This window comes from Netta rufina (genome assembly GCF_964035555.1).
Source record: "Netta rufina genome assembly, chromosome: 2".
In the NCBI taxonomy this organism is placed as follows: domain Eukaryota; kingdom Metazoa; phylum Chordata; class Aves; order Anseriformes; family Anatidae; genus Netta; species Netta rufina.
Genome location: NC_140124.1, coordinates 112,877,742 through 112,890,785, shown reverse-complemented (window position 1 = coordinate 112,890,785; position 13,044 = coordinate 112,877,742). Strand labels below are relative to the sequence as shown.

Here is a 13,044-nt window from a genome sequence, read left to right as displayed (position 1 = left end):
AACCAAGAACATATAATTTAGGTTCTAGCAGCCTGTGTGGGATGTAAAATTCACTCACTTTGTTTAAAGACCACTAGGTTGGAAGGAGCTATATAATCCATATAGGAGTAATCATTAGTTAGATGCCTACATTTATTCCAAGTCAGTTTGCACACTGGAATATACAAATAAAACTACACTTATCTGGAACTATTTGAGAAACAACTGGTCAAAATGATCAGTATGTTTGACTTTTAAGACTGAACCTAACATAATAAGAAAGAAAGTTACACATCCAACACTGTGCAAATACCATCTTGCACACTCACACAATGCTATCTGATTTTAGGTATAGGGAGTTAAATTATCCATTCCACTATACATCAGTCTGGCAATGATTCTGACTTAACAGATTTCTTCAGTTCCCTTTCCTGCTTCACTGTCATTTCCATCCTAGAATGATGTCTTTCCAATTGTGCTGATGTACTGGCTTTCTGAGCCACACTGTAGAGTAAGTCTCACTGAACTGAGTTAAAAACAATCTTAAGAAAAAAATAAGTATGCATGATAGGAAGAGAAGCAGTGGGAGGTGATTAATTCACGTTTAACTCTAAAAAGCATCAGTGTTCTTACCAATGAAGAAGTTTTTGCTTTTCTTAAACGCTGTATCACAACTTTGTTAAGTCCTTTCTGGGCTGCTCGAGAAAGCTTCTTTACTTCCCAGTTATCCTGGGGTTCAGCTGATGAACAAAACCCAGCATATAAATATTAGCTTAGTATACCCATACCATGTGTACTTGGTTATGGTTTCTTTAAAAACCAACCAACAGAACAACATCACCTATTCTACTTCAAGAATAAAAAATAAACATTTGGGTTTAAGAGAAATAATACTGTTACAGCTACAAGGAACACAAAATAGACAAAAAGCATATAACTTCCATGTTTCTAGACATAATTATGATTTTTTTGTTGTTTTGTTTTGTTTTTTTCCTCCCTCAAGACTAAAACTTCATTGTGCTTATGTACCTGTAGGGGTAGAGTTTTTCAAATAGCCGTCAAGAAGAGGTAAAACATCCTTGTAGTAAGGTTGCATTATGTGTTTGGGGATGTGAGTGGACCAGTCTTCCAAAGCATCCAGTCCCAGGTCAGCCAGCGGTATGCAGCTAAGGCCCAGTTTAAATGCATTCTGTGTGTCAAATGAAAAACAGTAGTTATTAAAAATGAAAAACTTACAAAGGTTTAAAGGGAGATATCATATTTGTGAGCATTCAGCATGCAATGTATCTTCCTTCTTAGTAACTTTGATGCTTAACATCTCTTTCAACATCAGCAGAGGAAACATCTATTTTATTGCAACATAAGCACTAATTGAGACAGTTAAGTAAATGCTGACAATTTACTTGTTTATTCAAAAAAGCAACTCATTGGTACTTTTTCTTACTGGAGACAATGCAAAGGTTGAGGGATGTTATCTTACTTGCTCAACAGGATACTAAATTTGCTCCAATACTTTGGAGCATGTTTTTTTTGTAGCATGTTTTAGGGAAAAAAACAACAAACAACTATACATCATTTTGACTCACCTGCAGTGCAGGAATATATGCTTTGATATCAAGCATGATGATGTCATGTGGTAAACAAAGTAAAAAATTCAGACAGGATGCCAACAACTCATCTTTATACTGTTTCATTTTTGCTGTAACCTAAAATTCAGATAAATAGGTTAAGAACAAACACAAACCTTGTAAGATCTTAATATTACCTATATAATTATCTATGTAAAATATACAACTCAAAAACAATACCAGAATCCAATTCACCTGCAAATGGTTATCATGTAGCACTTAATGAACCATAATACTGATGTTCAAAGGAGAAATAACTGTAAATGGTCAATACAATGCTACTGACATTAAATAAAAACACAGAGAAGCCTACTATAAAACCCTATTATACTGTGTAATTCAAACAGCTGGAATACTGCTGTCATGTACATGAGATTTCAGAGAGGATGCAATTTTGATTGAGACATTTATGCTTAAATTCAGACTAAAGAAGCTAGTCAGCAAAATGACCTACCTCTTTTCCGAACTTCACAAACAGTGCAAAGCAAGAACTCTTTTCTGGGTCTTCAGTAGATTTTCTGAGACTCTTTGGACTAACACCCTACCAAACAGAAAATGTACAACAGCAGTATTAAAAAGCATAGCACACAGTACAAATATGAAACAAGCTGAACTCAGAACAAATGTTACTGAAGAAATCCGCATCACTGAAAACTTAAAAAGGTTGTTTAAGCTTTGAGAGAATAAACATAACACCGTTACCATGCACACTTAATTTTGTCCTTGCCTTCCCATTCAGTAAATCATAAAAGAAAATAAAATCCCTAATAGTGGATGCACAGGTGGAAAGAAAGCAGGTGGAATAAGAAAACAGTAGTCCACAGCAGCATCTACAGTATAAGAATATAGACTGGGAAACAGTTTTGCTTCACTTGGTGCCATCACCAGCAGCAAGAGCAGTTCTGGGCTGTGTGATGGTCTGCACACTTAATGGGATGAAACACTATCACTTTGCAATAGCTTTCATACCAGAAATGGTGCATCATATTTCTTGTGGAAATCGGTAAGAAGGATATATAAGTACACCCCAAAAGTTGAATAATTAACCCAGGCATGTTTCTTCTGTTCTGGCTAGACTGTTTCTGATAATCAAACTACTTTGTCTGCACTGCAAGCATGCTTCCCATCACTCTGTTCGCTCCACTCAGGATTCTGAAACGAGCACTACCCATGGATGGGGTTTCTTCAGAAACTGAGCTTCTAGTCTATGTGTTGACTTTCTACATGCTTTTAAATATAGGTCATATTTAAATGCTTTTAAATATGACATAGGATGCCATAAACATTACAAACAAACAGTTAACAGTTACAATGAATTTTCAGTATTGCACATAAATGTATAAAAGGCTTATATAAAAGAACTACACCATCATTAATGAAATATCTTACCCCTCCAACGGGAAAAGATCTCACCTCAAAGTATTTTATTCTCTTGGCAATTTTCATTGTAACAGAAAGCAGCTTGTAGAATCCACTAATAAGAGGTAGTCTTGTTGAATGTATAATAAGCTCATAACCAAAGGAATATACCCAAGGGCTAAAGTATTCAACATGCTTATCTGGAAGTATCTCTCTAAAACAGATGCATGGAAATTATACAGAAGAAAAACAAACATCTGGATAAAAACATTTGTTTCCTGCCCCCTCCCCACCTCAAACTTTCATGTCAGTAAAAGGAAGACTAGCACTTCTGCAAAAGAGCATCTCCAAAGGCACCAAGGCACCAATTACATGCCACCTTTTGAGGTAAGCATAGAAAGATTTTTATTTTGCTTCTTGTGTTGCTTTTTTAAGTGCTAATACACTTTTTTCTCATTACAGCTCATTAGTAGATTTATCTAAATATACAAATATATCATATTCCGCTAAGACAGATTACAGTATGGCTATAGGAAATCAACTGGACCTCCACAGGCAAGCAACGCTATACCTCTCACTTAATGTCCAATACAATTTCAGAAAGACTATTTCTGATCTCTGAAGTATTTAGTGTATATAGGGCCAGTATAATATAAAGTTACCACATGCACTAGAAGACAATTGCAGCCAAATAACAAAACAATGTTTCCTGTACTCTTTAAAAAAAAAAAAAAAAAAAAAAAAAAGCTGATGAGCTAGCATGTTTTCACCCATGACCCAGATGTCTAAAACAGAGTTCCCCCTCTAATCACGTGCATTCTGAAATATCGATAGTGGTCATAGGTCAGAAACATGCATCTTAAATAAAGCTCTCTCCAAATTTCTTCCAACCATTTGTAACTTTTAAACTATATAAAAGTGCATTAGTACCTGCAGAATTCCACTAGATTTATAAAGGCAATAAAGTCTGTAGGCTTTGTTGGTTGAAGATTTGAAACTGGGTCAGAAGTAGGCCCAATCAAAGCACTGTCAATTTCATTTTCATCCTGAAAATAAATTTTGAAAAAAAAAAAAAAAACACAAAAACACTGAATCTCTAGCAACACAGAAATCATTTACAACTTTTTTTTTTCCAGATAAATAGTCTGACTCTTCCTCTTTTTCTACTTGCTAGAAACAGTCTGAAACAGACAAATGACTCATGATTGACACATCAATACAAAAAGAAAAAATAAACAATGCTTGCTCATAAGGAAAAAGTGAACACAAAAAACCCACTAGATGCCAGAACATGGAGCCTATAACAACAGATTCTGTGAACTACTTCTGAATCTGGCATTTTCATCTCTTAACGATGCAGTGCAATATCAAAAAAAATGAAGAAACTGTTTTGACTATTATGAGTATTATTTCAAGGACACTATAAGAAACTTATATAATTGTAAAGAAGACAAAATGAGGAATGTGATTTTGGTTCCCCTATAATAGCAACAATTAATGGACAAGTCATCAGATCTCACCTGTTCATGAACATTCAGTTTCTGAACAGTCAGGTCCAATTTCTCGATAATCTTCAAAATAGATTTTATAAATTCATCATATAGCAAACGACTCAGGGATTGCAGTGGTGAATTTCCAGTTAGAAAGTTTTCGTCTTCAAAAACAGATTCCTTCGTGGAAGGAAGAAGGTTCACGTTTTAAAATACCAATGAGAATTAGTTCCTGGATTTACAAACCAAGGTTTGAAAGACTTGGAGAATCAGGCTTTAGAGGTTTCTCAGCTATGGAAGCTGAAATTCCTCCCTGTTCAATTAATTTACCAGCCACAAAATCCAACTAAATCCTTTAAATAGTTCTCCTACAGCAGTGTAGGAAAAAAAAGCCACGATAAGACTCAGCGTTAACTATGCTTTTACCTTAATTGTGTCACAGTTCAGTAAACTTCTGAAAAGATACAGATAGTCCTTATACGTTGGTACTTTCCATTTCCCTGTCCCAGTCTCTCCGGCTTCAGGGGAGTCTTCTGATTCAGAAGTTTCTTTTCCAAAAAATTCCTGAAAGGACAAAGTATTTTTTCACAAACACTACATATGTAACTACCTGACTCAAACCAATGCACAATATAAAATTACTTCTGGAGGTAGAAACCCAAAACATTTGGCTTTCTTACTTAACCAATCTGAAAAGAGTAAAAAGAACACCATATCCTTTCAAAAATCTCTAAATCTCTTCCTCAATTATACGAAACACTCCTTTTGCACAGGATTCTCTCTTGACACATACATTGAGTACATTTTTTTTTAAATTCCAAAATTTGTTAACCTGGAAGAAAGATGAATGATCTTAACTACAACCCCATTAGATGACCTAGGCAAAGAAGAACTGCAGAAAACAAGTGTATGCTTCCTTCTATTTCATTCAGTACAAGAGGGACATCCTTACTATTCTGAGCAAACGTAGGGACGAGAGACTGGTAACAACAGGGCCACAATTCAAAACAGACAGTGTTATTGTTTTTATCTTCAGGCTTTTACCTGTTTATTGGGCTAGATTTTCAAGAACTGGATTGCATACTTTAAATATATTTTTCATCTAGATTTTTAAACAATTATTTTACCTTCGAAAACGTCATCGGCTTGGAGAAGACTCTGATTAATCCCTGATGCACTGAAACAAAATAAAATTGCCTCAGCATACTTCAAAAGGCATAGCATTCATACAACTCCTCATGTCAGCCATGAATTAAATGAGTTCCCTTTTTTCTATATTTCATCAGAATAAGGCAGAAGCAAAAAAGATTGTCTCCCTGGCAAATACTCTTGATTTATTGGTCTGGTCTTGGCTCTACTTGTCATTTAAGAACAATCTTGAACGTTCATCTTATTACTTTTTCTCAAAATCACTTTGGCTCTTTTTTTTTTTTTTGGCAGTCTGAATGCAGTGATGACTATTAAGGCATTCCCCATAATGCCCATATGATATAAGACAGTAACTCCCAATTATTCTCACAGACGTGCATTTAGGATATCCATTCTGGCACAGTGCTTTGGGTGTACAGCATATCCCAAATAAAGAACAGGGAAACAATGAAGATACCACAATAGAGAAAAGCCACTGTAAATAACTGAAAAATCAAAAATCATTTTTAAAAATCCTTGTAATGAAACTTCAGCATGCTGGAAACTACTAGAATTGTCAGCTACCAAGACTAACACGTTTATTATGTTTGCAAGACTGTATCTTACTAACTGCATATTTGGAATCTTTTTTTTTCTTTTTTTTTTTTTTTTTACTATGTACAAGTTCGAGAGCACAGAAACGACTGTTTCTAATAGATGACACTAACTCTACTTCCTGTGATACTTCACAAGGGTAACTGAAAGAATATTGAACAGATTTTTGCACATTCTTTGTAAAAGCTCTTTCTTACCACAGTCCTCCAGAGCAGGAATCTAAGTGTTACATTTAAACAGATTATGAAAAACATACATTCTCCTGCCCTTGATCATAACACACGCTGTCATCCAAAGCAACTGTTAAATACAATTCCTAAGTGATTTAACAATGGATTTTGGAAAAAAAAAAAAAAGACACAACACAATGATAACCCTAACTCTTCACTATTACAAAGTAGAAAAAGCTTCCTTTCTGACACCAAATGCCTATTCCATAAACCTTTCTTAGAACTAGTTAATCAATTTAGGGAAAAACAAACAAACAAACAGAGTTAGTATCACAGACTCACCCACGGTGCCAATGAAACTCCAGAGAACAGGACCTTTTCCTGAGAGGGCTAGAAATACCTTTATTATAGATCTGCAACAGATTAACTGCATTTTTTCACTGTATTGTGGAAAGTTATTGATTTGTAGCACAACAAGATGTTCAAGAACTGGAGTATATACTTCTGGAATCTAGAAAAAATGAAAAAACACGTGGATACAATTATTCTAGTTCAATATTAGCATGCAGAATTATGTTAAAGTTTTTCAGCAAGAAACTTCATTAGAAGAATTTACATGATGACCTACTCTAAGAAATAGCAGAAGACTTAGCAAGCAAATTCATCTCAGACATCAAGAAAAACAGAGTAAAAAAGTTTACTGGAATACACGATGAAAAGTGGTTCCTAAACAGATAAGTTTAGGACTGATTCCAGTGGAGCTGTTATCAGAAAAGTACCGATTTAATTGAACAAGAAAAACACAGCAGTATAATCTGTTCATCCGTAATCTGAAAACAGAATTAAGAAAAGTCTCTTCTCCTCCTTAGCCTTACTTCCCAGCTTCAGCTAGGATACAGAAAACCTTCATTACAACACAGACAACACAGCATCAATGGAAAAATCAAATCATCAGCCTCATGGAACATGCTAAGTACCAGTATCAAAATGTTTTAGTATTTTCTAAAAACTTTTTTTTTTTTTTTTTAAGTATATTTCACACATTTTCTTCATTCAAATAAAACCTAGTAGAGTATTCTCCTGACATTGTTTCATCCCCTATGAGCTAAAAGTCATCACATTTCAGTTAAAGAAATACCTTTTATCACAGGTATCAAGTTCATAGCTACTACCTTCTTACACATCCCAAGCTACATAAAAAAAATGACTGGTACTTTAAATACTCCACTTACTGTATCTAAATGAAATATCACACTTGCAATAGACTGGAGGAAACTTGGTAGCTGATACAGATTGTCATCTATCGTCTCTGCCTCCGTGAGGTACATTTGTTTACAGCGCTGAAGGAGCTCAACATACATCTCATCAACGTCCTTAGAATGTATAGCTTTGCAGGGCTTCGAGACAGAAAATAAAATACTGATTTAGCAGCTTCGTACACAAATAGGAAACAGGTTACAGGCAAAAACCATGGTAGGACTGTGGAAAAAGAATGGACCAATTTAGGCAGTGACAAAAAAGAGAAGTTAAGCTAAAGGTTGAATCTAATCTGCCTAAGAACAGGGTAACAAGATAAAGAGTATCCATTTATCACTTGTAAAACTGCAATTGTTACATCAGAATTATTTTAGCAATTAGACTCTAAAAGAGTTTGCCTTGAACCTGAATCAATCCCTGAACATTTGTTCTGGCTAAGGTTACTAAGTGCAGTGACAGCAAGACATGCTTCCTCACAACCTATCATCTGAGGCTAGGCCAAGATTTACTCTAAACAGGCTAACAACTATTAGCGCTTCTTAACACATTAAAGATTTACAGGTATTTCATCCTTAAGATCATTTTTTTCCTGTTAAAGTTAGCAGGATTATATTATACATAAAAAGTAATATTTCATAGTATATATAAACACTATAGTAATATACCCTGATATCAACAGTATATATATATATTACTATATTGGTATTGACATGATGTGATTTTAATGTAATTTAAATCACTTTCTTGTGATTTTCTTGTGTAACATTTATTTTTAACTTTGTTCTGTCAGTTCAGTAATTTGATGTACTTCATTTTTGGGGGAAATTAACTGAATAGCTCATATCTTGAGAGAAGACTAGGTTTCAATAATGAATGCTAAAAATTCTGCAAAACAAATGCACAAAAACATCTGCTCAAATGGCAGCAAAATGTAAAGGATTCAGCTAGGAACCAGATGCTGTCACACGTCCTAGCCTTCTCTAAATAAATAACAACCTAATCTTAGGGGGGTGGGTGGAGAGGATCAAATTTTGTGGTATAAAATTTGGGATAGCACCATCAAGCACATATGCTGCTGATAGATACTGTTTTTTATCGAACCTTTACTGTGATATTCCCATTTCAATCAACCACTAACAAAAATTGGAAACTGATTCTTAACAGTGCTTCCTGACAGACTGACCTGACTCTCTACTCAAGCATATAAGCATGGTTTTGGGTTTTAATTTACGGATGTTTCACAGGTTACCTCCTAGTCTCCTACAGTTAGCAGCACAGTTTGGGTGTTCAGGTTGAGATTCCTGCTCTGTAGGAAACTATCTGAACTTCCAGAGTAGAGCTGGCCTGGACTCTGCTATCTAAAATGCAAACAGAGCTCAGGAGGTATCGTCTGTACCTAATTGATTAAGCACTTCCTTAAGTTTTGTGACATCTGTACCCGAAGTCCATGTTTTTAACACCCTAGAACCAGTGCAGAAGCAGAACTAACTACAATCTAGTGGTCCCATTAAATTCAGTATGCATTTCAGTAACTTTCAACCATAACATGTTTACAGTGCAGCTAATCAAATTCAATACTTAATCCAGAAGCAGAAACACTTTCTATAAAACAAGATGTTCACTATTGTAAAATGAGTGATGTATGAATCTTAGCTTTAAACCAATTCAAGTAAACTGCTTTATCAAAACAAAATTCCTGTACATACTGCTGCAAAAAGCCCATATCCTCGAATAGCGATGGACAACTCCTTGTTGCTCGAATCCATTCTTCTGATGATTCCATAGAACTGCTCCATGAAGAACTTCAATTTGCTTTTGTGTAGCTCAGCATCCTTAGCTACCATTATAGACATCTGTAAAAGAGACACTAAAACGTCAGGATTTCCACATATGAAACTACAAAACAAACAAACAAAAAACACCAAACACAGTAAGTCCTAAAAGATACACAGCTTGTAATATGAAGCATTTCAATCAAATGAACTATTTAAAAAAAAAAAAATCACTGAACTTCCAAGCAGCAAATATCCCAAATATCCCCACTATTTCGGGAAATTTGACTTAAATTTAGTCTTAGAGATTTGAGTGAAGTTGCAATACCTGCTTGAGGAATGAATCCAGTGCAGAATTAGCAGCTTTCTTCATCTCTTGATTTGGGTGGCCACACCATTTACACATTGTTTCAAAGAGTATGACATAGTTGTCCAACAGTAGGGTACCAAACTGAGCAGCATGAAAGCTGAACAACTGTAAACCAGCTGCAATTTAAAAACAATTCTCATTAAAACCCAGATTTATATTGCGCTTTTTAAAAACAGAACGATAGAAGTCCATATTATGACTTTAGGTAGGTATATCTATCATGATAGAGATAAAAATTTATTTTTGTAACCTTTATAGTATCAATATCCAAACACTAAGAATTTAAGCATAAACACAACCCTCGAACATCCTCTTCTTTTAATGTACGCCACTATGGAAAGCACAGCATTGTTCTGAAATTATTTATATTAGCAGCAAAAAAGAAATGGATTCTAGTGGTTACAAATAAATATGCTCGATCACAAATTCACAAGGATTTGGTTTTGCAGTCAGGCCCAAGTCCCCTCCTCCACCAAACTGCAATGCAGTTTGCTGAAATTGCTTCATTACTGCCTAATTCGCTTCATTCCTCTTATTTCTACTCCTACTATGATCCTTTTCTTATACCAGGGTTTTGTGTTGACTGCATAAGAGCAAATGGCATCAAGGGTAATACTGCTGTAAGCCAATTAGACTTTAAGAGTTAAATGAATATTTGGTTAAACTAGGTAAAGTACACCAGTTTTGTTTCCTGATCAGCTTAGAGTGATCTGAAGAGAACCGATAGAGAATAAACATCTCCAGAAGGAAAAATTCTTTGCATGAATGGTATCGCCCCCTGCCCCAGGATGACCTGAAATAATTTAGTCTTACCTAGATGGACTGCATATCGCTTCTGATCAACCTGTAATACAAAAAAACGTTTGTCATATGCAATTAATTCTTCCTCTTAATGGGACTAAATAATTTATGTGGATCAATTAAAATGTGGCAGACCTACCTGAGGCCTGATTGCCTTCACTGCATAGTCAAAAATCTCCTTTGAAGTTTCATGATCTGTGAAACAATCCAATAATTAGTATTTCATTACTGATACGCAAGAGATAGAGTGAAAATAGAAGATATTTTTATCCAAAGCTTTCCACGAAGAAATAAACTGGAAATCCTTAAATATTCAAGAAGCAGAGATGCTTTTTCCCAAAACACTCTTAAATCTAAAAAAAATAAAAAATAATAAGATAATTGTACATTATATTCATTGATTATTCTGAATATCCACATTTTAACTGATATCTTTTCTAAAGGAAACATATCTCTGTATAAACTGCACTCTAGCTTTAATACGGCTCTCACAGCTGTCCAATCTCTGGTTAGAAAACAGCACTTCAAACCTTTACATACAGAAACATGGTGACCAAGCCACCCCACACAGACTACAAGGACCACATGGCTGGATAGGCCTTGCTTTCGCATAAACCATCTAACAGCAGGGAAAAATTTGTTCTGAGTACACAACTAGAAACCCTGATGCTTGCTGGCTGTATAACAGTTAAAATATATCAAAATTGTTCAACTGTCTTTCATGTAGAAAGCTACGTACCTTCATCCACAGATTTGGTAAAGTTGTACATGAGTGCAGTCAGTCCCCTCAGGCATCCTGCTACAACGGTTAGCTTGGGTACCCTTGTAGCTGATGTCATCTAACAAAAATGGGAATTGAAAAAAAATATTATCCTCAAGATAAAATAAATTTACCTCCAAGGTTTCCCAGTTCACAGAAGTGCAGATAAAATAACATAATCCAACTCTGTACAGCTACGTCAGCACTCACCTCTATGAACATAAGTTTACAGAAATACCTACTTCTCAGAAACCTCCTACAATTTGAAGGTGTTTAATTACAGAAGTGTAAGAAATCCTTTGACAACCATGAAATATGTTCCACCAAGACTAACAACAGCTAAACGTAGACAGCTCACACTAACCTCTTAAAAGCATGGAACATAGGAAAGCAAAGTTGGCAGAAGCATGCTATTTACCTGAAGTGCAAGGATTCCGCAGCTAGTAGAGCCAAAATCAGAAACGGTCAGTGAGTGGCAATATAACTTTGCTCAGGCACAAAGTGCAATGATCATCATGTGACATCTTTTTTCACAGTAAATTTGTTCCTTTATGGTCACTTGAGGCCTTAAATATTTACTTGAAAAACTTCTCAGAACTGGAGAACTATAACCTTAACAGTACTCAAGGAAGCCTTTATGATTGTCCAGTTAGATCTCTACACATTGTACTAAGTAAGAATAGTACTAAAACATACAGAACCAAAAATACCAAAGGAAAAACAAACAAAAACAAGCAATGCAAGAATCTGAAAAGTACATACCTGTGTTTTAAGCTCTCCCAAATAAGCTCTGAACAGTTTTTCAGAGTTGTTAATCATGTCAGTGGGCTGGACCTCTCCCAAAACTCCCAAAAGCTCATAGATCTTCTCCAGTACTAGAAAGCAATTTATTATTATTTATTACTGAAATAATTTCTTCTGCAATTCCTATGTAACTTGCAACCAGAAGACAACCACGACTGAGGATTTTACTTTGTGATTAACATGTGGGAAAAACATACACATGTCCGCATATTATGATGTGAGATGCACACATCTCATATTAATTAATGTATTCTTTTTTTAAAAACATGGTTTAGAAAAACAAAGGCCACATCCACTGAAGAAGCATTTACCAATAATTCAAGTTTGCTGCTGGCCTTGAGGTTATGCCAAGTCTTTTGAGTACCACCAGGGTGACGGCCAACATCTAGCAGAAGCTACTACGCTTGAGTTCAGCTTAATTGGGTTCCATGCAGACACAGCAACTTTTCTAAGGGCTGAATCTGTCAAGCCAAAATGTTAGCTGGAACTAGCCAAGAACATCAGACTATAGTTCATATTAGTAATCTTAATATTCTAGAACAATATAATTAGGCAAGGCAGGAACCGATAAACTCAGGAATTAAGCTACAGCTGCAGCTTTGTGCAAAATAAAAGTTACTAGGGCTGGAATAAGGTTACGACAAGCTTTAGCAACCAAGCTGGGGCTTACACAAACTTTGACAGGGATTTGACAGCCTGGAATTTACTCTGCTGTGGATAAGAGCGCCCACTGTAGGGACCAGGACTCCTCTTAAAGCTAACATTATACACACAAATAACCTGTTATAAAGCAGATATAGGAACTTGTAAGCCTTAGATACATCAAGTTAACATTGAATCCGGACAAAAAAATATAACAGATTAGCTAAACTAAGTCAGTTTATACCAAGAAAGCTGGAATTACTGTCAGG

The 13,044-nt window shown here is 35.3% G+C and overlaps 1 protein-coding gene across 1 annotated transcript in view; it reads right to left on the bottom strand.

The window, feature by feature from the left end:
• The window catches only part of PRKDC (protein kinase, DNA-activated, catalytic subunit), a gene marked incomplete at its 5' end in the record, with an annotated part of 79,328 nt that overhangs the window by 63,820 nt on the left and 2,464 nt on the right, over positions 1–13,044 (bottom strand). The window contains 17 exons of the mRNA XM_084281664.1: positions 613–719; positions 1,009–1,168; positions 1,566–1,685; positions 2,062–2,148; positions 3,021–3,180; positions 3,897–4,012; positions 4,487–4,636; positions 4,883–5,020; positions 5,584–5,633; positions 6,712–6,880; positions 7,602–7,766; positions 9,333–9,479; positions 9,727–9,884; positions 10,582–10,612; positions 10,709–10,764; positions 11,309–11,408; positions 12,092–12,204. Of these exons, the coding sequence (XP_084137790.1) occupies positions 613–719; positions 1,009–1,168; positions 1,566–1,685; positions 2,062–2,148; positions 3,021–3,180; positions 3,897–4,012; positions 4,487–4,636; positions 4,883–5,020; positions 5,584–5,633; positions 6,712–6,880; positions 7,602–7,766; positions 9,333–9,479; positions 9,727–9,884; positions 10,582–10,612; positions 10,709–10,764; positions 11,309–11,408; positions 12,092–12,204 (2,027 nt within the window). The remainder of the gene's footprint in view (positions 1–612; positions 720–1,008; positions 1,169–1,565; positions 1,686–2,061; positions 2,149–3,020; positions 3,181–3,896; positions 4,013–4,486; positions 4,637–4,882; positions 5,021–5,583; positions 5,634–6,711; positions 6,881–7,601; positions 7,767–9,332; positions 9,480–9,726; positions 9,885–10,581; positions 10,613–10,708; positions 10,765–11,308; positions 11,409–12,091; positions 12,205–13,044) is intronic.